This window comes from Pristiophorus japonicus, chromosome 16 (assembly GCF_044704955.1).
Source record: "Pristiophorus japonicus isolate sPriJap1 chromosome 16, sPriJap1.hap1, whole genome shotgun sequence".
In the NCBI taxonomy this organism is placed as follows: domain Eukaryota; kingdom Metazoa; phylum Chordata; class Chondrichthyes; family Pristiophoridae; genus Pristiophorus; species Pristiophorus japonicus.
In genome coordinates this window covers 72,529,725-72,556,415 of record NC_091992.1, presented here as the reverse complement: position 1 = coordinate 72,556,415, position 26,691 = coordinate 72,529,725, and the positions used below count along the sequence as shown (strand labels likewise).

Here is a 26,691-nt window from a genome sequence, read left to right as displayed (position 1 = left end):
AAGAAATCAATGCACAAGCTGAAATAAAGGTTGGGAAAGTGCAGCGCGTGGGCTTTACTAGTGTCTGAACTCCTAGGGAAATATGTCTTTTTAAGATGCTGTCGAAACTACGCTGAATTTTCTAGAATGTTCTGTTTGATAGAAATGTTGGCGTGTAACACAGCGGCTCACTGCTTCGGGCTTTCGTCAAATTCGGAGCGCCGTCAAAATATCGCATGCGCGGCATATTTACGCATGCGCAGTCTAACAAACGGACCGTCTCGCGCATGCGCAGCACCAGACGTGGCGGAGCCGCAGCCGGAGCACATTGGGTGCTGCGCTTGAACATTTTTCCGCTTACAGTGAACGAGAGGAGCGAAAAAAAAACCTTCGACAAAAATTAGTCATTATTCGGAAAAAGGTACAAGGAAGTTCCAAAGGGAAAGCGCCGCACAGCCGGCTCCGAGGGTTGGTGGGGAGTCAGCAAGATGGCGGCGCTCATGTTCTTTAGCCGAATGGTCGGGACCTGTGCTCAGACCGGTGAGTTTATCAGCGAACTATCCGCTTTCTATCCACAGCAATAAGAACATAAGAATTAGGAGCAGGAGTCAGTTGTACAGGGCCTTGGTGAGTCCTCACCTGGAATATTGTGTGCAGTTTAGGTCTCCTAATCTGAGGAAGGACGTTCTTGCTATTGAGGGAGTGCAGCGAAGGTTCACCAGACTGATTCCCGGGATGGCGGGACTGACATATGAGGAGAGACTGGATCAACTGGGCCTTTATACCCTGGAGTTTAGAAGGATGAGAGGGGATCTCATAGAAACATATAAAATTCTGACTGGACTGGACAGGTTAGATGCAGGAAGAATGTTCCTGATGTTGGGGAAGTCCAGAACCAGGGGACATAGTCTTAGGATAAGGGATAGGCCATTTAGGACTGAGATGAGGAGAATCTTGTTCACTCGGAGTTGTTAACCTGTGGAGTTCCCTGCCGCAGAGAGTTGTTGATGCCAGTTCATTGGATGTATTCAAGAGGGAGTTAGATATGCCCCTTACAGCTAAGGGGATCAAGGGGTATGGAGAGAAAGCAGGAAAGGGGTACTGAGGGAATGATCAGCCATGACACTGAATGGTGGTACAGACTCGAAGGACCGAATGGCCACTTCTGCACCTATTTTCTATGTTTCTAGGCCATACGGCCCCTCAAGCCTGCTCCGCCATTTAATGCGATCATGGCTGATCTGATCATGGACTCGCTCCCCATAACCCCTTATCCCCTTAGACAGTTTCTTAAACGATATTTCAGTCTTAAATGTATTCAATGTCCCAGCTTCCACAGCTCTCTGAGGCAGCGAATTCCATAAATTTACAACCCTGTAGAGAAGAAATTTCTCCTCGTCTCAATTTTAAATGGGTGGCCCCTTATTCTAAGATCATACTCTCTAGTTCTAGTCTCTCCCATCAGTGGAAATATCCTCTCTGCATCCACCTTATCAAGCCCCCTCATAATCTTATTTGTTTCGATAAGATCACCCCTCATTCTTCTGAATTCCAATGAGTAGAGGCCCAACCTACTCAACTTTTCTCATAAGTCAATCCCCTCATAGAAACATAGAAAATAGGTGCAGGGGTAGGCCATACGGCCCTTCGAGCCTGCACCACCATTCAATAAGATCATGGCTGATCATTCACCTCAATACCCCTTTCCTGCTTTCTCTCCATACCCTCTGATCCCTTTAGCCGATCCTCGGAATCAACCTAGTGAACCTTCTCTGAACTGCCTCCAACGCAAGTATATCCTTTTGTAAATATGGAGACCAAAACTGCACGCAGTATTGCAGGTGTGGCCTCACCAATACTCTGTACAGCTGTAGTAAGACTTCCCTGCTTTTATACTCCATCCCCTTTGCAATAAAGGCCAAGTTACCATTGGCCTTCCTGACACTTGCTGTACCTGCATGCTATCCTTTTATGTTTCATGCACAAGTACCCCCAGGCCCCGCTGTACTGCGGCACTTTGCAATCTTTCTCCATTTAAATAATAACTTGCTCTTTGATTTTTTTTCTGCCAAAGTGCATGACCTCACACTTTCTGACATTATACTCTATCTGCCAATTTTTTGCCCACTCACTTAGCCTGTCTATATCCTTTTGCAGGTGGAGATGGGGAAGAAGTCAGAGTCTGAACAAGCTGCAGTTTAATCTTCACAAACCCATCTAAGTTTATATGTTTAAAAAAAAATCTGTCAATTCTCACTTATTTGTAATGTTATTTGTTTGGATTCTAGATTTGATACATAGGGTCATTATATGTAAATGCAAGGAGGTGATACTGAACTTGTGCAAGTTTTTTGTTAGGGCACAGTTGCATGTAGTTCTGGGCATCCTATTCTAGGAAGGATATTCGAGCCATAGAGAAGGCCAGTGAAGATTCTCCAGAAGGATACCAGGAATGAGAGGATAGAATTATAAAGAAAAGTTCAGAAATATTATTTTTTTTTGGCACTGAAACATAAGAACATAAGAATTAGGAACAGGAGTAGGCCATCTAGCCCCTTGAGCCTGCTCCGCCATTCAACAAGATCATGGCTGATCTGGCCGTGGACTCAGCTCCACTTACCCGCCCGCTCCCCGTAACCCTTAATTCCCTTATTGGTTTAAAAACTATCTGTGACTTGTATACATTCAATGAACTAGCCTCAACTGCTTCCTTGGGCAGAGAATTCCACAGATTCACAACCCTCTGGGAGAAGAAATTCCTTCTCAACTCTTTTTTTAAACATATAAACTTAGGTGGGTTTGTGAAGATTAAACAGATACAATTAAGGAGAGACCTGTAGCATCTTGCATTTGTAGTGCGCCTGTTAATGTAGTAAAATGTTCCAAGGCGTTATCAAACAAAATTTGACACCGAGCAACAAAAGAACATACCCTGGCAGATAACCAAAAGCTTGGTTAAAGAGGTGGGTTTTAAGAAGCTTCTTAAAGGAGGAGAGAGAGGTTTAGGGAGGGAGTTCCAGAGCTTGGGGCCTCAGAAGCTGAAGGCACGGTCACTGATGGCGGAGCGATTAAAATTGGGGATGCGCAAGAGGCCAGAATTGGATGAGCGCAGATATCTCGGAGAGTTATAAGGCTGGAGGAGGTATTTGTTGCATTTAGATAGTTGGGAATGGAAACAAGCAGGGCACCCACACTGGTGCAGCAGATGTAGTCAGCATGGTAGATGCAACGTTCGGACAAATGGAGAAAGGGAAGGAATATTTAAAGAAAGTTGGGTGGGAGTAGATATGGGCTTGTAATAGATGCCTGTGGAAAGCCAATTGCCAGTGATAGAGAGAAATCCAGGCAGGGAAGAATCAGATGGAGTACCTGAATGCAAGATGGTGGAAATTAGAAGCATCGTTCTTGTAATCTTCAGAATTTCTAGACTATAAAGGCCATTTGGCCCATTGTAATTCGTCAATCCAATAAGACTACAGTTTCCCCATTGTAGCATCAATTATTTCTTAACTTAATCCAGGGGTGTTTGCCTGCACCATGCTTTATCTTGAAATCCATTTCAAATGTTAACCACTCTTTGTATAAAGAAGAACTTCCTGATAATCAGTCCTAAATTTACCTTTGACTAGTTTGAACCTGTGTCCTGATATCTTCCTCCAGACATAGTACTAAGTAATATTTAGGATTTTCCTTTTCCATTTCACATTGTAGACTTCTATAAGATCACCCCTCGGAATGCCTCTTTGGGTTGAAAAGTCCGAGTTTCTTTGCTGTCTCTTTAGCTCTGCCTTTTAACACTCGGGATCAGCCTCAGGGCTCTTTCTGCATTATGTCCAGCACTTGAATGTCTCCCTTGTGTCTCAGTGACCCGCAATGCACACAGTGCTCAAGGTCAGACTAGGGCCTTATACAGTTTGATCACGACATTCTCTGACTTTTATTCTACATTGCTGTCTGATTTGTTGATTACTGCTCTGCATTGATTAGACACTTTGCGCCTGATTTTTAGGAGCAATGGTGGAGAACGGACTATTTTAGAAATTGCAATTCTCCACTTTTTTTTTTTCTGCAGTTCTAGTCAGGTAGAACAGTTCTAGTTTAGAACAGAATTTTTTCTTCAAAAGGGGGCGTGTCCGGCCACTGACGCCTGATTTGAAAGTTTCCACAGTGAAAACGTACTCCAAACTAAAGTAGAATGGAGCCAGTGAAGATTTTTGTAGAACTGAAAAAATCTGTTCTACACATTAAAAAATCGGGCGCAGGTTACAAATTAGGCGTCCAGAACGAGGTGGGGGGGGGGGGAGGGAACTCATTAAATTCGACAATAAATCCTTATTTATACTTCTACAAATATTATACAAATAAATCCAACCTGAATAAACATTTATAAGCCAAGAAAAGATTAAATAAACCATCTTCCTACCTGTGTGAAAGTGCTTCAGCCAGGGAGAATTCTGCAGCCGTTCGTGCCGAGGGAGGGAGGGAGGGAGGGAGGGCAGTCATGGGAGGAGCCTCATTCACGCAGCCCCAGTGAGGCCATTCAGCCAGGGCTAGGGGCTGCGTGCTTCAGGCCCCTCCCACACAATTCGGTGCCTGGAGCTACTGCACTTGTGTGCCGACTGTAGCGCGCATGTGCAGAGGTCCCGGCACTGTTTTCAGCGCCGGGACCTGGCTCCGCCCCCCCCACAGCTCGTGCTGGCTGCGCCGACGGCCAGAGGACCTGTAAGTTGGTGGAGAATACCGAGGATCGTTTTTTTTCTTGTGGAAACTTGGGCCCATAGAGTCTGCTAGGATTCTCTTTCAACTTGATTCTCCGCTATTTCAATGTCATTCACGGTGTACGCCTGTCACCCAAGTTTCCTTCATATGTGCATATCAACACTTGTCTGTTTAAAAAAAAAAAAAAAAAAATTCTCAGTCATTGTTCTACCCTCATACATATCTTATCCAAATCCGTCTGCAATTTTTGGGCTGCTACTTTTAATTCCACTGCCTCCCCTAGTTTGATATCTTCTAATTGCATTCAGTTTCCAACTGAATCCAAGTCAATAAACTAGAAACAATAGACCTATATAAACAGCGTACCAGAGAAATTTAATTTTGGTTTGCTATTTTCAGTTATAATGTTTTCTTATAGTAACATGGTTTTTTCTTTTAATATTCCCTTAGGATTTTTGACTTTTCCACATTCGGCAGTTACTACCGTGCGATATGCATCCAAAAAAGCAGGAGGCAGTTCCAAAAATCTGGGCGGCAAGAGCCCAGGTCGACGTTACGGATGGAAGAAAGGAGATGGTATATACTGGCCTTGAAAGGCAATGTTTTTCATGAGAGCTGGAAGAAGCTGCTTAATTAGCAATGGGGCCAGGAACTGTCACTGGGTTTAAGACCCAGTTTCATTGGGAGCTAAAAAGAGAGTTTAAGCTTAATTATTGCATCTGATATGAAGGCAGTGGGCTTTCCTCCTAGAGTATGTCACTTGGTGGGAAGGGCAAGGGAGGAGGGAGCAATCCAGTAACTGCACACTCCAGAAGGCTGATTATTGAAAGTATCAGTGATTGCCACAGAATAAGCACAGGAACTTCCACTGGGGATCAGCCAATATTGCAAGCATGACTTTGTCTCGGAATCAGGCTAATCCTGTGACTTCTGTTCCAGGGTTGGTATCGGCATCTGCCAATGCCAAGGGTGTTTCTTACTTTAGCGGCAATCAGTTGGAGAAGGGCATGATGTGCTCACCTGAGCAAGTCTGTTCTGGCTGGGAGTGTGGAGTGGCTCAAATATCTGATACCCCATTTACTTCACAGGAGGACTCCCTATCTCTAACCTCCTCCAGGTCTACAACCACAATCTCCGCGATCCTCCATTTCTGGCCTCTTACACATCTTTGATTTCCTTCGCTGCACCATTGGCAGCAATAGCTTCAGTTACCTGGGCCCTAAGCTCTGGAATTCCCTCCCTAAACCTCTTCACCACTCTATCATCCTTTAAGACTCTCCTTAAAACCCAGCTCTTTGACCAAGCTTTTGGCCACCTGTCCTAATCTCTACTTATGGAGCTCGGTGTCAAATTGTGTTTGATAGCGCTCCAGTTATAGTTGTTATACAAGTGCAAGTTGTTACTGTTGATAGTAAGAGCGCTGTCAGGTAACACTATGAAATAAATATTTCCCTATCTCTGTAATCTCCTCCAGCCCTACAACCCTGCAAGATACTTGCGCTCCTACAAGTTCTGTCCTAATATCTGTGACTCGGTGTGAAATTTTGTTTGCTAAGTTTCCTGTGAAGGACCTTGGGCATTTCACTACATTGAAGGTACTTTATAAATACATGTTGATGCCTATGCTGTTGGAGGTACTAGCACTCCCTTTAGGAGGGGGGGCCCCCGGTGGGTGCTGGCAGCAGTAAATATGAATATCTGCTGCTAGCAGTTAAGTTTGGTCTACTGTGTTGGGTCTGGTCTCAGCTGGGCTAACATGTCACCATACTTTCTCTGGCCGACTGCACTTTGGTGACTTTGCATGAACTGCACATGTCACATGCGAGCAGTAACCTGTTGTTGCCGAATCTGCCTGCAGTGCAATACAACAGAGTCAAGTTATGTTACATTATGGTTGCTGTGTTTACCCAAGTAACAGTAAATGCTCTCAAATGATTTGAAATGTCTGGAGATGTGGTAAAGTTATTTTAAATAAGCAAGTTCTTTCAAGCATGATTGCCTAAACAAATGCCAGAGAAGACAGTATCACTCAGACATATTTACACAGCTGACATTTTCTGCTTCAAAATCTGCTTATAAACTACGTGGGAAAAGGGCCTGTTAAAATTCTTCCAACTAGATTTAATTTCAAATCATTACCTTCTTTGCCGATTTTCTTTTTCACTGTGAATGTCGGGCTGTTTGACTGGAGGATGTCACAGCTGTGTCCCACATACAGGGGTAAGAGCCAGTGATCTGGAGCAGGGAATACTTGCTGGTTATTTTATACCCCTACCTACTCTAGCTACTGAGAGCAATTAGAACACCCCAAGTACAATCAGTTCACTCGGGACTAATCCGGGACCTTAGTCACATGCTGGTTTTGTCCACTGAGTCACGGGCAGAAGTCATACATTTTTGATGTTTTTCCTGCAATTCTTGGGGCCCAAACCAGATTCCCGGGGCGGAGCAGGGCGGGGAGGGGGAGTTGGGCACGGAGGGAGAAGAAGTTAGGCAATCTGACCACAGGTCTCTGCGAACGTTACATTACACTTAAGCTGCGAATTGAGGCCCTGGTGGCTCACTGGTAGCTGAAAACGTCCCAGACAAAGTCATGCTTACAAGATTCACCGCTTCCCAGTGAGAGTTCCTGTGCTGCTTCTATCCCTGTCAATGATCGGGAAACTGGCAGTTAACTAGCAGTGAATATAAAAGCACTAGCTTGTAGTATCTTGTATTTGAATTGGTTGATGTGTTCCAAAGCATCTTTTAAAGGTTGCCATGGATTAGTGTCCTGGACATATTTACACTCCTCCAAAAGGTATAAGTCTCATTTCCCTGAAGTGTTGGTGACATTTATTAAAATACCCATAAACTCCCGTTACACTGAACTCATTGGAAAGGTACGATGTGAGCTCTGGGCAAGTCTGCCACATCACCATTTTCCCAGCAAAGGGGTGTGGGAGAAAAGCTGATTGGTTCCGGTCTTGCCCTCCCCTCTAATGTCCTAGGGGGAGTGTTTGCGAGTGCTGTTGGGGAGAGGTTAAACCAATATGGCAGGGGGATGGGAACCTATGCAGGGAGACAGAGGGAAGTAGAATGAGGGCAGCAGCAAAAGATAGAAAGAAGAAAAGTAAAAGTGGAGGGCAGAGAAACCTAAGGCAAAATGCAAAAAGGGCCACGTTACAGCAAAATTCTAAAGGGGCATAGAGTGTTAGAAAGACAAGCCTGAAGGCTCTGTGCCTCAATGCGAGGAGTATTCGGAATAAGGTGGACGAATTAACTGCACAGATAGCAGTTAACAGGTATGATGTAATTGGCATCACGGAGACATGGATCCAGGGTGACCACGGCTGGGAACGCAACATCAAGGGTTATTCAACACTTAGGAAGGATAGACAAAGGAAAAGGAGCTGGGGTGGCATTGCTGGTTAAAGAGGAAATTAATGCAATAGTAAGGAAGGACATTAGCTTGGATGATGTGGAATCGGTATGGGTAGAGCTACGGAATACCAAAGGGCAGAAAACGCTAGTGGGAGTTGTGTACAGACCACTAAACAGTAGTAGTGAGGTTGGGGACAGCATCAAACAAGAAATTAGGGATGCGTGCAATAAAGGTACAGCAGTTATCATGGGCAACTTTAATCTACATATTGGGCTAACCAAAATGGTAGCAGTGCGGTGGTGGAGGATTTCCTGGAGTGTATTAGGGGTGGTTTTCGAGACCAATATGTCGAGGAACCAACTGGAGAGCTGGCCATCCTAGACTAGGTGATGTGTAATGAGAAGGGACTAATTAGGAATCTTGTTGTGCGAGGCCACTTGGTGAAGAGTGACCATAATATGGTAGAATTCTTTATTAAAATGGAGAGCGACACAGTTAATTCAGAGACTGGGGTCCTGAACTTAAGGAAAGGTAACTTCAATGGTATGAGATGTGAATTGGCTAGAATAGACTGGCGAGTGATACTTAAAGGGTTGACGGTGGATAGGCAATGGCAAACATTTAACGATCGCATGGATGAACTTCAACAATTGTACATCCCTGTCTGCAGTAAAAATAAAACGGGGAAGGTGGCTCAACCGTGGCTAACAAGGGAAATTAAGGATAGTGTTAAATCCAAGGAAGAGGCATATAAATTGGCTAGAAAAAACTGCAAACCTGAGGACTGGGAGAATTTAATAATACAGCAGAGGAGGACAAAGGGTTTAATTAGGAGGGGGAAAATAGAGTATGAGAGGAAGCTTGCTGGGAACATAAAAACTGCAAAAGCTTCTATAGATATGTGAAGAGAAAAAGATTAGTGAAAACAAACGTAGGTCCCTTGCAGTCAGATTCAGGTGAATTTATAATGGGGAACAAAGAAATGGCGGACCAGTTAAACAAATACTTTGGTTATGTCTTCACGAAGGAAGACACAAATAACCTTCCGGAAATACTAGAGGACCGAGAGTCTAGTGAGAAGGAGGAACTGAAGGAAATCCTTATTAGGCGGGAAATTGTGTTAGAGAAATTGGCGGGACTGAAGGCTGATAAATCCCCGGGGCCTGATGATCTGCATCCCAGAGTACTTAAGGAAGTAGCCCCAGACATAGTGGATGCATTGGTGATCATTTTCCAACAGTCTATCAACTCTGGATCAGTTCCTATGGACTGGAGGATAACTAATGTAACACCACTTTTTAAGAAAGGAGGGAGAGAGAAAATGGGTAATTATAGACCGGTTAGCCTGACATCGGTAGTGGGGAAAATGTTGGAATCAATTATTAAAGATGAAATAGCAACATATTTGGAAAGCAGTGACTGGATCAGTCCAAGTCAGCGTGGATTTATGAAAGAGAAATCCTGCTTGACAAATCTTCTAGAATTTTTGGAGGATGTAACTGGTAGAGTGGACAAGGGAGAACCAGTGGATGTGGTGTATTTGGACTTTCAAAAGGCTTTTGACAACATCCCACACAAGAGATTGGTGTGCAAAATTAAAGCACATGGTATTTGGGATAGTGTACTGATGTGGATAGGGAACTTGTTGGCAGACAGGAAGCAGAGAGTCGGGATAAACGTGTCCTTTTCAGAATGGCAGGCAGTGACTAGTTGGGTGCCGCAGGGCTCAGTGCTGGGACCCCAGCTCTTTACAATATACATTAATGATTTGGATGAGGGAATTGAGTGTAATATCTCCAAGTTTGCAGATGACACTAAGCTGGGTGGCGGTGTAAGCTGTGAGGAGGACGCTAAAAGGCTGCAGGGTGACTTGGACAGGTTAGGTGAGTGGGCAAACGCGTGGCAGATGCAGTATAATGTGGATAAATGTGAGGTTATCCACTTCGGTGGCAAAAACACAAAGGCAGAATATTATCTGAATGGCGGCAGATTAGGAAAAGAGGAGGTGCAACGAGACTTGGGTGTCATGGTACATCAGTCATTGAAAGTTGGCATGCAGGTACAGCAGGTGGTAAAGAAGGCAAATGGTATGTTGGCCTTCATAGCTAGGTGATTTGAATATAGGAGCAGGGAGGTCTTACTGCAGTTGTACAGGGCCTTGGTGAGGCCTCACCTGGAATATTGTGTTCAGTTTTGGTCTCCTAATCTGAGGAAGAACGTTCTTGCTATTGAGGGAGTGCAGTGAAGGTTCACCAGACTGATTCCTGGGATGGCAGGACTGACATATGAGGAGTGACTGGATCGACTGGGCCTGTATTCACTGGAGTTTAGAAGGATGAGAGGGAATCTCATAGAAACATAAAATTCTGATGGGACTGGACAGGTTAGATGCAGGAAGAATGTTCCCGATGTTGGGGAAGTCCAGAACCAGGGGTCACAGTCTAAGGATAAGGGGTAAGCCATTTAGGACTGAGATGAGGAGAAACTTCTTCACTCAGAGTTGTTAACCTGTGGAATTCCCTACCGCAGAGAGTTGTTGATGCCAGTTCATTGGATATATTCAAGAGGGAGTTAGATATGGCTCTTATGGCTAAAGGGATCAAGGGGTATGGAGAGAAATTGGGAAAGGGGTACTGAGGTGAGTGATCAGCCATGATCTTATTGAATGTTGGTGCAGGCTCAAAGGGCCGACTGGCCTACTCCTGCACCTATTTTCTATGTTTCTATGTGATTCATGAGGCTGCTCTTGAGTGCCTCTTAGTGGCTGGTTTCAGAATTGTATTGATGAGAGTAAGCTGGGGTCTCCGTTGCAGATGGTTCATGGCTTTAGATGTGGGGATAGAAGAAAATAATTTTTGCAGATTAAAAAAAATAAAACCGCTTCCGATTTGATGGGGCGGGGGGGGGGGGACAGTGTGTGGAAGGGAGAGGGCATGCTTCATCACTATGCCCCCTCACTGTTTCTTTCCGTTACAGGAGCACCGAAGCTGGGGAAATGACTAACTGTTTGCCTTTGTTCCTGCAGGGGATTTTGTTCATACGGGAAACATTCTGGCAACTCAGCGCCTGATTCGCTGGCACCCAGGAGCCAATGTAAGTTGTAACTGCACCAGCCTTTGAGGCAAAGTAATGGAGATGGTTCAGATCCATTTTTTGTTAAGGGCGTTCAGCTGTCCTGTCTCATTTTGTTTAGGATCCTTCCAGGTAGCAGATTGTTTTTGTTACCACTATTCGCACCTTTTCTCTGCTCCTCCCACTGCTGAAGGCAGTCATTCCTAATGGGGGCGGGAGTGGGGTTGACTGGGGTTCCTAACAACTGGATTGCTGCAAGGGATATTAGATTGTTGATTTAGTCACACCTTTAATTCAAGTATGAGGGATTGGTGCAGGAGTGAAGTGAATTACTTGGGAATTTGCTTAAACTGGGAGCAGGGCTAGAGGATTTGGTGTGAGGAGAGGGGAATGTGGGATATTATTGGTGTCGACATGCTCAGCATCGCCCTCGTGTCGAGGGCAGGAACCTGTTGCCTTGCGATGCTTCTGGGTCATGGAGATCAGATGACAGCACAGGCTGGAGAACAAACTGGGTGCGAGGTGGGTAGCACAGGCAGGTGGAGTTCCCACCTCTTCGCATCCTGTGTCAGGCAACTGGGTGCAAGTGCTGTGTTGTAGAGATATTGGGCGTGGCAGAGCAGGAAGACTGCTGGTACAGTGAGCGACTGGCAGCTGGCAGGGTGAGAGAGACCGTTAGCCTGAACTTTCAGGTCAGTGAGGTCAAGATAGAGGAGCAACCTGTAAAAAGGAATTCAGAAAGTCCTCGTCACTATGGGGCCATGTGATTCCCACAGACCAGTCAAAGATGGTATGGGCCACATTGTGTTAAGAACATAAGAAATGGGAGCAGAAGTAGGCCATTCGGTCCCTCGAGCCTGCTCTGCCATTCAATAAGATCATGGCTGATCATGGACCTCAACTCCACTTTCCCGCCCGATCTCCATATCCCTTGATTCCCCGAGACTCCAAAAATCTATTGATCTCAGCCTTGAATATATTCAGAGACTCAGCATCCACAGCCCTCTGGGGCAGAGAATTCCAAAGATTCACAACCCTCTGAGTGAAGAAATTCCCCCTCATCTCAGTCTTACATGGCCGACCCCTTATACTGAGACTGTGCCCCTTGGTTCTAGACACTCCAGCCTGGGGGGAAACATCCTCTCAGCATCTACCCTGTCAATCTCCTTCAGAATCTTGTATGTTTCAATGAGATCACCTGTCATTCTTCTAAACTCCAGATAGTATCGACCCATTCTACACAATCTCTCATCCCAGGAATCAATCTAGTGAACCTCCGTTGTACCATCTCCAAGGCAAGTGATAAGAAGACCCAAACTGTGCACAGTACTCCAGGTGCGGTCTCACCAAGGCCCTGTACAATTGTAACAAGACTTCCTTACTCTTGTACACCAACCCCCTTGCAATAAAGGACAACATCCCATTTGCCTTCCTTATTGCTTGCTGTACCTGCATGCTAGCTTTCTGTGTTTCTTGCACAAGGACACCCAAATCTCTCCAAACACCAACATTTAAAAGTTTTCAACCATCTTCAAAAATATTCTGTTTTTCTATTCTTCCTAATAGAGTGAATAACCTCACATTTCCCCACATTATACTCCATCTGCCTCCTTACTGCCCACTCACAGTCTATCTACATCCCTTTGCAGATGCTTTGTGTTCTCCTCACAGCTTACTGTCCCACCAAGCTTTGTATTGTCAGCAAACTTGGATACATTACACTCGGTCCCTTCATCTAGGTCATTAATATAGATTGTAAATAGCTGAGGCCCCAGCATTGATCATTGCGGCACCCCACTAGTTACAGTTTGCCAACCTGAAAAAGACCCGTTTATCCCTACTCTGTTTTCTGTCCGTTAACCAATCCTCTATCTATGCTAATACATTACCTCCAATCCCATGAGCCCTTATCTTATGTAATGACCTTTTATGTGGCACCTTATGAATGCCTTTTGGAAATCCAAATTAACTATATCCACTGGTTCCCCTTTAATTACCCTGCTAGTTACATCCTCAAAAAAAAAAAATTGTTTCTATAGGTATATAAAAAGGAAAAGAGTGGCTGGAGTAAATGTTGGTCCCTTGGAGGACGAGATCGGGGAATTAGTAATGGGGAACATGGAGATGGTAGAATCTCTGAACAAATATTTTATATCAGTCTTTACAGTAGAGGACACTAATAATATTCCAACAGTGGATAGTCAAGGGGCTATAGGGGGAGAGAGGAACTTAACACAATCTCTGAACAAATATTTAGTATCAATTTTTACAGGAGGTGGTACTCAGTAAGATAATGTGACTAAAGGCAGACAAATCCCCTGGACCTGATGGCTTGCGTTCTAAGGTCCTAAGAGAAGTAGCGGCAGGGATTGTGGATGCATTGGTTGTAATTTACCAAGATTCCCTGGATTCTGGGAAGATCCCAGCAGACTGGAAAACTGCAAATGTAACGCCCCTATTTTAAAAAAAAGGAGGCAGACAAAAAGCAGGAAACTATAGACCAGTTAGCCTAACATCTGTAGTTGGGAAGATATTGGAGTCCATTATTAAAGAAGCAGTAGCAGGACATTAGGAAAAGCAAAATTTGGTCAGGCAGAGTCAGCATGGATTTATGAAGGGGAAGTCATGTTTGACAAATTTGCTAGAATTCTTTGAGGATTTAACGAACAGGGTGGATAAAGAGGAACCAGTGGATGTGGTGTATTTGGACTTCCAGAAGGCATTTGACAAGGTGCCACATAAAAGGTTACTTCACAAGATAAAAGATCACGGGGTTGGGGGTAATATATTAGCATAGATAGAGGATTGGCTAACGAACAGCAAACAGAGAGTCGGGATAAATGGTTCATTCTCGGGTTGGCAATCAGTAACTAGTGGGGTGCCGCAGGGATCAGTGCTGGAACCCCAACTATTTACAATCTATATTAACAACTTGGAGGACGGGACCGAGTGTAACGTAGCCAAGTTTGCCGACGATACAAAGATGGGAGGAAAAGCAATGTGTGAGGAGGACACACACAATCTGCAAAAGGACATAGACAGGCTAAGTGAGTGAGGAAAAATTTGGCAGATGGAGTATAATGTTGGAAAGTGTGAGGTTATGCACTTTGGCAGGAAAAAATCAAAAAGCAAGTTATTATTTAAATGGAGAAAGATTGCAAAGTGCTGCTGTACAGCGGGACCTGGGGGTACTTGTGCATGAAACACAAAAGGTTAGTATGCAGGTACAGCAAGTAAGCAGGAAGGTCAATGGAATCTTGACCTTTATTGCAAAGGGGATGGAGTATAAAAGCAGGGAAGTCTTGCTACAGCTATATAAGGTATTGGTGAGGCCACACCTGGAATACTGTGTGCAGTTTTGGTTTCCATGTTTACGAAAGAATATACTTGCTTTGGAGGCAGTTCAGAGAAGGTTCACTAGGTTGATTCCAGAGATGAGGGGGTTGACTTATGAGGAAAGGTTGAGTAGGTTGGGCCTCTACTCATTGGAGTTCAGAAGAATGAGAGGTGATCTTATCGAAACGTATAAGATTATGAGGGTGCTTGCCATGGTGGACGCAGAGAGGATGTTTCTGTTGATACAGGAGACAAGAACTAGAGGGCATAATCTTAAAATAAGGGGCCGCCCATTTAAAACTGAGATGAGGAGAAATTTCCTCTGAGTTGTGGATCTGTGGAATTCGCTGCCTCAGAGAGCTGTGGAAGCTGGAACATTGACTAAATTTAAGACAGAAATAGACAGTTTCTTAAACGATAAGGAATTATGGAGAGTGGGCAGGGAAATGGAGCTGAGTCCATGATCGGATCAGCCATGATCATATTAAATGGCGGAGCAGGCTCAAGGGGCCGTATGGCCTACTCCTGCTCCTATTTCTTATGTTAAACACTATTTCCCTTTCATAAAACCATGTTGACTGTGCCTAACCATGTTATGATTTTCTAAGTGTTCTGATACCATTTTCTTAACAATGGATTCCAGTATTTTCCTGACGACTGATGTCAGGCTACTGGTCTGTAGTTCCCTGTTTTCTCTCTCCCTCCTTTCTTCAATAGCAGGGTTACATTTGCTGCCTTCCAATCTGCTAGGACTGTTCTAAAATCGAGGGAATTTTGAAAGATCAAAACCAATGCTATCTCTGCAGCCACCTCTTTTAGAACCCTAGGATGTCGGCCATCAGCTCCAGGGGATTTGTCTGCTTTCGTCCCATTAGTTTCTCTGGTACTTTTTCCTCTATTTCTATAAATTACATTAGGGCTGAAATTGCGGTCGGAGGCTTCCCGCGGGCAATTGCCTCCGACCGGAGAATTTCTACGAATTTACCTGGTGGTCCGGGAGGAGTGTGGGATTCCGATGGGGAGGCCTTCTCTTCCTGCGCTGCGGAGCAAGCTCCCATCCTTCAGGTTCCCATGCAGACTGCTCAACCAATCAGGGACAGTATTCCACAGCTTTCCCATTAATAGCAATAGGAACTCCGTATCTACCAGTTCTCATCACTATTAATGAGAAAAAAACACACAAATAAAAAACACACCTCACATAATTAAAATTAAAGTTAATAAATATCTTAGAGAAAAAAAGTTCCAAGTTTTTAAAGTTTTTTAAATTATGGCTGAAAATAAATGTAGTGGACAGGGTTTTAAAAAAAATAATGGGTTTTTAAATTTTATTTTATTATATTTTTGTATGTTTTAAAACTCTTATACCTGTAAAAGTAGGCTATACGACTGCTTTTATCAGGCTCAAGAATTTTGACAACATTTGCTGGGCAAGATGTGGGTAAATCCTGCAATCTTGCCCTTGTAAATGTCCTTGCTCCCAATATGCATTGGATCTGCCAAACTCCAGCTTGACAAATCTGAAAAGCCGGTTTTCAGCGCATGTGCATTGTGCGCTGAAAACCGGCTTTTGTGGTGCCTTCCCGGGTCCATAGACACTCCGTACGGACCCAGGGAGGCTGGGATTTCTGGGCCAATATTCTATCCAATGGTATAGCTACTGTTTGGGGTACTATATACTACTCCCACCAGTGTTTTTTTCCTCTTATTCCTTATCTCCACCCATACCGATTCTACTTCCTGATCCTCCGAGCCGAGAACCTTTCTCTCTACTGTCCTTATGTCGTCCTTTTATTATCAGGACTACCTCCTACCCCCTTCTGCCTGTCTTTTCGAAACGTCAAGTACCCTGGAACATTTAGTTCCCAACCTTGCAACCATGTCTCTGTAATGGCTATTAGATTAAACCTATTTATCTCTAGTTATCTATCTTGTTACGAATGCTCCGTGCATTCAGATAAAGGGCCTTTAATTTAACTTTTTTACGCTTATTCCCTGCTTTGACCTTATTCTCTGCTGCACTGCTACTGTTAAACTCTCTGTCCCTTCCTGTCATACTCTGCTTGTTTTTACCCAAATCGCTACACTGCTCCATTGCATTGACCTTTCTCTTCAGATATCTAAATTGTCCCACCCCCGCCCCCCCTAATTTTTTAGTTTCAAGCCCTAACTACAGCCCTCGTTATTCGATTCTCCAGGACGCTGGTCCCAGCCCGATTTAAGTGGAGCCCATCGCGACGGAACAGCTCCCTCTTTCCCCAGTAGTGGTGCCAGAGCCCTTGAAACCCCTTCCTTCCACACCACTCTTTGAGCCACGCATTTAACTCTCTGATCTGCTTGACGCTATGCCAGTTTGCGCGTGGCTCAGGTAGTGATCCAGAGATTATTACTCCCCTTGAGGTTCTGCTTATTAATTTAGACCCTAGCTCCTCAAATTCCCTCAGCAGAACCTCATTCCTAGTTCTACCTATGTCATTGGTTCAAACGTGGACCACGACAACTGGATCCTCCCCCAAGTTCTTCTCCAGCCGCAAGGAGATATCCTTAACCCTGGCACCGGGCAGGCAGCACAACCTCTGGAACTCCCTGTCGCAGCTGCAGAGAACAGTATCTGTCCTCCTGACTATACTGTCCCCTACCACTACTGCATTCCTTCCTTCTCTCCCCCCCCCCCCCCCCCCCCCACTTGGATGGCCCCTGTACCATGGTGCCATGGTCAGTTTGCCCGTTTGCCCGTCCTCCCTACAGTCCTTTTCCTCAGCCATACAGGGAGCAAGTGCCTCGTACCTGTTGGACAGGGTCAAGGGCTGAGGCTCCTCCATCACTGCATCCTGGGTCCCCATACCTTCCTGACCCGCAGTCACACCCTCCTGTCCCTGACCATTAACTAATCAGTACTATTGAACCTTGAGGGTGTGACTGCCTCTTGGAGCAAAGTGTCCAGGTTATGCCCTCCCTGATGCATCACAATATCTGCAGCTCGTACTCTAGCTCAACAATTCTGAGCTGAAGTTCCTCGAGCGGCAGACACTTACCGCAGATGTGGTTGCTTGGGATCGCGATGCACTCCGCCAACTCCCACATGCTGCAGTTACCATACACCACCTGCCCTGCCACCTCTAACCTTGTTTTATTTATTAATTAATTAGCTCAATCTTTGTTTCAATCACTATTTTAGTTTTGTTTAGTTATTTTATGTTCAAAGTTATTAATTTAATAAGTACCAGCAAGTTACGGTTTCTCAGCTCTTAAGTTAAACTCCTTCCCTAACGTAGAAAGCAAAGCAAAGCTGTAATACTCACCAACCAATCACCTACCTGCTCTCCTGTGAAGTCACTTTAATTTTTGTTTTTGAAGCGGAGCCTCTCTGCTCCCGCTCTTTTTTAAACAGCCGATTCTTGAACCGGGTTAAGGGGTTGGAAGAAATCAACCAGGGTTCCCACTTCTGTTACTATCCAGAAAGTTAAAGAATTTAAAAATTAATTTCAGTTTTTACAAGCTGCTTTGGTAACCAGTTGTGCCACTGCTTGTGGGCTAAGTCTGCTTCTGCCGCTGTGGTACAGTGCTCTACTGAGGGAGTACTGCACTGTCAGAGGTACCGTCTCCTGTATAAGACATTAAACCGAGGCATACTTGGAAGGAGCGCAGGGAAGTTCTCCCAGTGTCCTCCACAATATTTATCCCAAAACCTACATCACTTAAAAAACCAGATTAACTGGTCGTTTATCTTATTACAGTTTTATCAATCGGCACTTGCTGTGAGCAGGTTGGTTGACTGTGTTTGTCTGCATTATAACCGTGACTGCACCTCAAAAGTAACTGATTGGCTATAGAAACATAGAAAATAGGTGCAGGAGTAGGCCATTCGTCCCTTCGAGCCTGTACCACCATTCAATAAGATCATGGCTGATCATTCACCTCAGTACCCCTTTTCTGCTTTCTCTCCATACCCTTTGTCTCTCCATACCCCTTGATCCCTTTAGCCGTAAGGGCCATATCTAACTCCCTCTTGAATATATTCAACGAACTGGCATCAACAACTCTCTGCGGTAGAGAATTCCACAGGTGAACAACTCTCTGAGTGAAGAAGTTTCTCCTCATCTCAGTCCTAAATGGCTTACCCCTTATCCTTAGACTGTGACCCCTGGTTCTGGACTTCCCCAACATCGGGAACATTCTTCCTCCATCTAACCTGTCCAGTCCCGTCAGAATTTTATGTTTCTATGAGATCCCCTCTCATCCTTCTAAACTCCAGTGAATAAAGACCCAGTCGATCCAGTCTCTCCTCATATGTCAGTCCTGCCATCCCGGGAATCAGTCTGGTGAACCTTCGTGGCACTCCCCCAATTGTAAGAACGTCCTTCCTCAGATTAGGAGACCAAAACTTAACACAATATTCCAGGTGAGGCCTCACCAAGGCTCTGTCCCTGCTTCTATACTCCAATCCCCTCGCTATGAAGGCCAACATGCCATTTGTCTTCTTCACTGCCTGCTGTACCTGCATGCCAACTTTCAATGACTGTGATGTACCATGACACCCAGGTCTTGTTGCACCTCCCCTTTTCCTAATCTGCCGCCATTCAGATAATATTCTGCCTTCATGTTTTTGCCACCAAAGTGGATAACCTCACATTTATCCATATTATACTGCATCTGCCATGCATTTGCCCACTCACCTAACTTGTCCAATTCACCCTGCAGCCTCTCAGCATCCTCCTCACAGCTCACACTGCCATCCAGCTTAGTGTCATCTGCAAACTTGGAGATATTACACTCAATTCCTTCATCTAAATCATTGATGTATATTGTAAATAGCTGGGATCCCAGTCACTGCCTGCCATTCTGAAAAGGATTAGTTTATCCCGACTCGCTGCTTCCTGTCTGCCAACCAGTTCTCTATCCACGTAAATACATTACCCCCAATACCATGTGCTTTAATTTTGCACACCAATTTCTTGTGTGGGACCTTGTCAAAAGCCTTTTGAAAGTCGAAATCCACCACATCCACTGGTTCTCCCTTGCCCACTCTACTAGTTACATCCTCACAAAATTCTAGAAGATTTGTCAAGCATGATTTCCCTTTCATAAATCCATGCTGACTTGGACCGATCCTGTCACTGCTTTGCAAATGCGCTGCTATTTTATCTTTAATAATTGATTCCAACATTTTCCCCACTACTGATGTCAGGCTAACCGGCCTATAATTACCCATTTTCTCTCTCCTTTTTTAAAAAGTGATGTTACATTAGCTTACCCTCCAGTCCATAGGAACTGATCCAGAGTCGATAGACTGTTGGAAAATGATCACCAATGCATCCACTATTTCTAGGGCCAATTCCTTAAGTACTCTGGGATGCAGACTATCAGGCCCTGGGGATTTATCGGGCTTCAATCCCATCAATTTCCCTAACACAATTTCCTGACTAATAAGGATTTCCTTCAGTTCCTCCTTCTCACTAGACCCTCGGTCCACTAGTATTTCCGGAAGGTTATTTGTGTCTTCCTTCATGAAGACAGAACCAAAGTATTTGTTCAATTGTTCTGCCATTTCTTTGTTTCCCATTATAAATTCACCTGAATCCGACTGCAAGGGACCTACGTTTCTCTTCACATATCTATAGAAGCTTTTGCAGTTTTTATGTTCCCGGCAAGCTTCCTCTCATACTCTATTTTCCCCCTCCTAATTAAACCCTTTGTCCTCCTCTGCTGAATTCTAAATTTCTCCCAGTTCTCAGGTTTGCTGCTTTTTCTATGCCTCTTTATATGCCTCTTCCTTGGATTTAACACTATCCTTAATTTCTCTTGTTAGCCACAGTTGAGCCACCTTCCCTGTTTTATTTTTACTCCAGACAGGGATGTACAATTGTTGAAGTTCATCCATGTGATATTTAAATGTTTGCCATTGCCTACCCGCCGTCAATCCTTTAAGTATCATTCGCCAGTCTTTTCTAGCCAATTCACGTCTCATACCATCGAAGTTACCTTTCCTTTCAGGGCCCTAGTCTCTGAATTAACTGTGCCACTCTCCGTCTTAATAAAGAATTCTACCATATTATGGTCACTCTTCCCCAAGGGGCCTTGCACAACAAGATTGCTAATTAATCCTTTCTCATTACACATCACCCAGTCTAGGATGGCCAGCCCTCTAGTTGGTTCCTCGACATATTGGTCTAGAAAACCATCCCTAATACACCCCAGGAAATCCTCCTCCACCGTATTGCTACCAGTTTGGTTAGCCCAATCTATATGTAGATTAAAGTCGCCCATGATAACTGCTGTACCTTTATTGTACGCATCCCTAATTTCTTGTTTGATGATGTCCCCAATCTCACTACTACTATACACAACTCCCACTAGCGTTTTCTGCCCTTTGGTATTCCACAGCTCCACCCATACAGATTCCACATCATCCACGCTAATGTCCTCCCTTACAATTGCGTTAATTTCCTCTTTACCCAGCAACGCTACCCCACCTCCTTTTCCTTTCTGTCTATCCTTCCTGAATGTTGAATACCCCTGGATGTTGAGTTCCCAGCCTTGGTCACCCTGGAGCCATGTCTCCGTGATGCCAATTATATCATATTCGTTAATAGCTGCCTGCATAGTTAACTCGTCCACTTTATTCCGAATACTCCTCGCATTGAGGCACAGAGCTTTCAGGCTTGTTTTTTTCACACACTTTGCCCCTTTAAAATTTTGCTGTAATGTGGCCCTTTTTGATTTTTGCCTTGGGTTTCTCTGCCCTCTACTTTTACTTTTCTTCTTTCTATCTTTTGCTTCTGCCCCCATTCTACTTCCCTCTGTCTCCCTGCATAGGTTCCCATCCCCCTGCCATATTAGTTTAACCCCTCCCCAACAGCACCAGCAAACACTCCCCCTTGGACATTGTTTCCAGTCCTGCCCAGGTGGGGTGTGGTGAGGGGAGGGGGGGAGGGGTTGTGGGTGAGGGGTGGATGGGGATGGGGGAGGGTGTGTGTGGGGGGGAGGGTGTGTGTGGGGGGGAGGGTGTGTGTGGGGGGGAGGGTGTGTGTGGGGGGGAGGGTGTGTGTGGGGGGGAGGGTGTGTGTGGGGGGGAGGGTGTGTGTGGGGGGGAGGGTGTGTGTGTGGGGGGGAGGGTGTGTGTGTGGGGGGGAGGGTGTGTGTGTGGGGGGGAGGGTGTGTGTGTGGGGGGGAGGGTGTGTGTGTGGGGGGGAGGGTGTGTGTGTGGGGGGGAGGGTGTGTGTGTGGGGGGAGGGTGTGTGTGGGGGGGAGGGTGTGTGTGGGGGGGAGGGTGTGTGTGGGGGGGAGGGTGTGTGTGGGGGGGGAGGGTGTGTGTGGGGGGGGAGGGTGTGTGTGGGGGGGGAGGGTGTGTGTGGGGGGGGAGGGTGTGTGTGGGGGGGGAGGGTGTGTGTGGGGGGGGGAGGGTGTGTGTGGGGGGGGAGGGTGTGTGTGGGGGGGAGGGTGTGTGTGGGGGGGAGGTGTGTGTGGGGGGAGGGTGTGTGTGGGGGGGAGGGGGAGGAGGTTTGTGAGGTTGAAGGAGATTAGAGATAGGGAGGGACGAGTCTATGGAGGGATTTGTAAACAAGGGTGAGAATTTTGAAACTGAGGCGTTGCTTAACCGGGAGCTGGATAGTGATCAGTGATCTGGATAGTGAAGGGTTTCCCTTTCATCTCGGGGGTGCATTGGTCATTTATCGCACCCCGCCCGATTTGACACGATCCACTGAGCCCAGTTAATTGAACACACGACCTTGCTGCTGTGTATGTTTCATTATTACACTAGCAGTGCCTTTATACATGGACACTTACGTGAATTCTTTTTATCACAGGTAGCAATGGGTCGGAACAAGACACTCGTCGCCCTTGAAGATGGCAACGTCCACTATACGAAGGAGGTCTACATCCCTCCACCCCGCAGCTTGGAGACCATGAAAATGATCTCTCGCCTTCCAAAGGGGGCTGTCCTTTACAAGACGTTTATCAATGTGGTCCCCGTCAAGCAGGAAGGCTGTTTTAAGCTGGTGGATATGCTTTGATCTTGTGGCCTGGGTTTATCTGCACAACAGACTGGTGGACGGGGGAAAATTTATGGTCACTAAATAACCGAGGTCTGACCTTTGAGCTCCTGACATAGCCCCCATGTGAATCCCAGGAATTCCATGAGATTGACCCAAGGGATCACCTGAATTACAACAGGTTCTTTCTGGTGATGGTCTGTGATAAATTGATACTGTAATACCTTTGTCAGTAGCACCAGTTTTCTTTATATAGACGGTATTGGTCGCCAGGTGGTACAGAGAAGTTCAGTGTGCATTGTAGTTTAGCTTCAGTTCTAGGAGCGAACGGTTGGTGTACTGAACCACTTTCATGTGACGTATTCTAATTATGACTAGGATTGAATTGGTTTGTGTTTTTTGTACCCCTGATCTGAAATGCCATTGGAGAAGATACCAGCCTCATCTTTTCATCATAGGCAGTCCCTCGGGATCGAGGAAGACTTGCTTCCACTTTTAGCATGAGTTCTTGGGTGGCTGAACAGTCCAATACGAGAGCCACAGTTTCTGTCACAGGTGGGACAGTTAGGAAGATACCAGCACACAACATCTGGACATCAAGCCAGAGTTGTCATCAGCCTGTCTGGGGAAGAACACGCCCATTGGTCTGCCAGTTTCCCCACCTCTAGTAAAGCCTGGACATTGGCTGGGGTACAGGTCCACAGGTACCTGCTATCCTCTGGTGGAGCTCCCAGGGAGCCACTCTTCATTTGTGAACCTGCCCTGAGGGGTATTGTAGAATCTTACAGCACAAAAGGAGGCCATTCGGCCAATTCTGCCTCTTTGAAAGAGCGATGCAATTATTCCCACTGCCCTGCTCTTTCCCCATAGCCCTGCAAATATTTCCTTTATTTAGTCAGCAGAATATTTGTTCTTGGATGGCCCAATCCTGACAAATCAGCTAACTCAGAAATGACTGGCAGTTGAACTTGGCACCTTCTACCCGTGCTTCTTGTATAAACTGGGGCAGAGCTCCTCTCAGTGCTCTCCAAAGTATGGGTGTCACATTTTTATAAATGCAAGTATTTTTTTAGCAAGTAAAATATAATTTTCTGAATTTTCTTTAGGTTCTTTTACCCCAATTGTCTCCTATCCTGAAAGCGCTGACTGGTGCTGGGGTTGGGTTGTGTTGGGTTGCAGAGATGCCAGCAACTCTCTGGTACCTTACTCCACCCTCATGTGTGAGCCCAGAGCTCTGGCGAGCTGTTCAGTCTCAGGTATCCATGATCCAGTTCAGCCTCTCTTTCTCCGCAGTTTTAACCGTTTCCAGAAGCAGTCAGACTCCAATGTAAAGCCTGCGCCCTGATGAATACCGTGAGTGAGATTGTGCCGGGGGCCAACGACCCCTTAACCACGACCCATCGCATCAAATACCAACCATAATCTCCTGTCTTCTCCAAAAGGCATCAAAGACCATTGCAGACAAACCATTATGTTCAGGCTAAAACTAACAGCTGCTTACAAGTAAGATTACACAGAAAAATGTTAGTCGTACAATACTTAACTTGCACAATATATAAATAGTCCCAAAACAAAAGAGAGTCTGAGATCCTTGTACGTGGTAGCTTTTGACTGAGACTCTGATGGATGTTACGGTGCTGATGAACTCCGGTTATAAGCAGGACTGCTGCTTATCTGTTGCCGGGTGATTGAGGTACTAATCATTTCTAACACTGAAGTAGATGCTGTTGAACAGCCTTCTTGCCATTGATGGTCTAGTTGCTTTTTCACATCTGACGCTAATTTAAACCACAACTTGCCATCGAATTAGCAGGAGCTGCTGCTAATGTGCAATATACTCCATCTTTCACCGGGCAAAGCATGATTTACATGTCAAAACACCCACGCCAGTGTCTCTCCGCCACCAGGGCTTGGATTCCCCACTCTGGGGCAGAGTAGTAGTTGGGACATGACCTCCGACTGCCCCCTGCGACTCCGCCTTGATCCCGACCCGTTTCCCAGTGATGCGGGTCGCACTCCCGGTGGGAAATCCCTACTACTCCTGCCCTGTGAAGATTTGGGGTGCTGGGGAGGAGCCATCGCTGCAGTTCCCGAAATAAAGTCATGAGAGTTAATGGGACAGAAGAGCTCTGCTGAAGAATCTACGCTGCAATTTCTTTAACCCTCGGCTGAGACTGAAGGAAAGAAAGAACTTGCATTTATATAGCGCCTTTCACAACCTCAGGACGTCCCAAAGCACTTTACAGCCAATGGAAGTACTATAAGATGTACAAAGGTGTTTGGGCTGCGAAGGGGGTTGTTGTGGCCTCTGCTACTATCAGAAGACTTGAAACCCTTTACCATCACTATCCCAGACTTAGCGCCACTTTCCACAAAGGTCCCGTGGAACAGTAACTGGAGCTGGCGGTGGGGAAATGGGATGGGTCCCCATTATTTACATGCACCAGACAAAGAAGGGGGGCCCGGTAGGGAGATGGATATCCAGGTTTGGGTGAGGAGGTGTTAGTATTTCCAGTACTGTTCCATTTCCCGCTCTTTCTGATTTCAGGCACAATGGTGGAGGAACATCTATCCTCTGATCTCCAATTTGAAGCTTAGTAAAGACCACTGTCACAAACTACTAACGCTTTCCTCACTTGATGCAGGATGAAAACTCTACACCTGTCCCAGTTCACCTATCCAGGGATCGCATGCTTCAATTTCATGTCTTGCTTCCCTCCCTGCTAGGTGCTGAGGACAATTAACAACTAGTGACCTGGCTAAGATCAGCTAGGCCAGGAAACAGGATTCAAATCTGGACTGTGTGGCTCAGTTACACGTTTACTTTGCCAACTGAGACTGTGCGGATCCCTGATATGGTACATGTGCGGTCAGTCAATGGATCATAAGGATACTGATATCCTGAAAGTATTACTGTTAATGTAATGCACCAGTCGACTCACCACTTCACTAAGTGAAAATCAGGAGCAGGCCATTCAGCCCCTCAAGCCGATTCTGCAATTCTACTACATCATGTTTGATCTGCACCGTGACTCTATTTACTCACCTTTGCTCCAGATCCCTTGATACTCTTACCCAACAAAAAACTATCAATCCCTCGTCTTGAACATTTCAATTGTCCCAGCATCCACAGCCTTTTGAGGAGAAAGTTCCAGATTTCCACTACCGGACATTACCCCCGAATGGCATAGCTCGAATTTTAAGAACAGAAGAAATATGAGCTGGAGTGGGCCATTTGAGTCTGCTCTGCCATTCATCAAGACCATGGCTGATCTACCTCAACTCCATCTTCCTGCACTATCCCCATATCCCTTTCCCAAAAATATATCGACCTCTGTGTTGAATATACTCAATGACTCAGCATCTACAGCTCTCTGGGGTAGAGAATTCCAAAGATTCACAACACTTTGAGTAAAGTTTCTCCTTATCTCAGTCCTAAACGGCCGGCCCCTTATTCTGAGACTGGCCCCATGTTCTAGATACCCCAGCCAGGGGGAACATTTTCCCAGCATTAACTCTGTCAAGCCCCTTAAGAATTTCATGTTTCAAATATATCACCTCAACTTTAACCAATATAGGCCTAGTCTACTCAATCTCTCCACATGGGGCAATCCCCTCATCCCAGGAACCAGTCTAGTGAACCTTCGCTGCACTCCCTTGAAGGCAAGTATGTCTTTCCTTGGGTAAGGAGACCAGAACTTACACAGTTCTCCAGGTGTGGGCTCACCAATGCCCTGTATAATTGTAGTAACACTTGTTTACTCATACTCTAATCCTTTTGTAACAAAAGCTAACATACCATTTGCTTTCCTAATTGCTTGCTGTACCTGCATGTTAACTTTCTGTGATTGGTGTACAAGGATAGACACCCAGTCCCTCTGAATGCAAAAAGTTCAGTCTCTCATCATTCAACAAATATTCTGCTTTTTTGTTTTTCCAACCAACGTGGATAACTACACACTTCCCCACATTGTATTCCATTTGCCATGTTCTTGCCCACTCAGCCAACCTGTCTTAGATCTCTTTGCATCCTCCTCACAGCTTACTTTCCCACCTAACTTCGTATCGTCAGCAAACTTGGATGCGTTACACTCAGTACCTTCATCTGAGTCATTAATATAGATTGTTCCTGAGTCCCCTTGTTCCTGAAATAGTTTCTCTATCCTATCAACTCCTTTAATCATCTTAAACACCTCAATCAGCTCATCCCTTAATCTTCTATATTCA

General features: G+C 45.4%; 1 protein-coding gene across 1 annotated transcript; it reads left to right on the top strand.

Moving 5' to 3' along the window:
• The first annotated feature begins 199 nt into the window (after positions 1-199).
• mrpl27 (mitochondrial ribosomal protein L27) lies at positions 200-24,158 on the top strand. Its single transcript, XM_070858152.1, has 4 exons — positions 200-519; positions 5,149-5,274; positions 11,088-11,155; positions 22,279-24,158. The coding sequence occupies exons 1-4, from the start codon at positions 468-470 to the stop codon at positions 22,483-22,485; spliced, it is 453 nt and encodes a 150-aa protein (XP_070714253.1). The 5' UTR covers positions 200-467; the 3' UTR covers positions 22,486-24,158.
• Positions 24,159-26,691: the final 2,533 nt, after the last annotated feature.

Coding starts and splice junctions, on each gene's coding strand:
- mrpl27 (XM_070858152.1), top strand. CDS start 468: ATGGCGGCGCTCATGTTCTTTAGCCGAATGGTCGGGACCTGTGCTCAG. Junction 5,275..11,087: donor CGGATGGAAGAAAGGAGATG/GTATATACTGGC, acceptor TTGTTCCTGCAG/GGGATTTTGTTCATACGGGA. Junction 11,156..22,278: donor GCTGGCACCCAGGAGCCAAT/GTAAGTTGTAAC, acceptor TTTTTATCACAG/GTAGCAATGGGTCGGAACAA.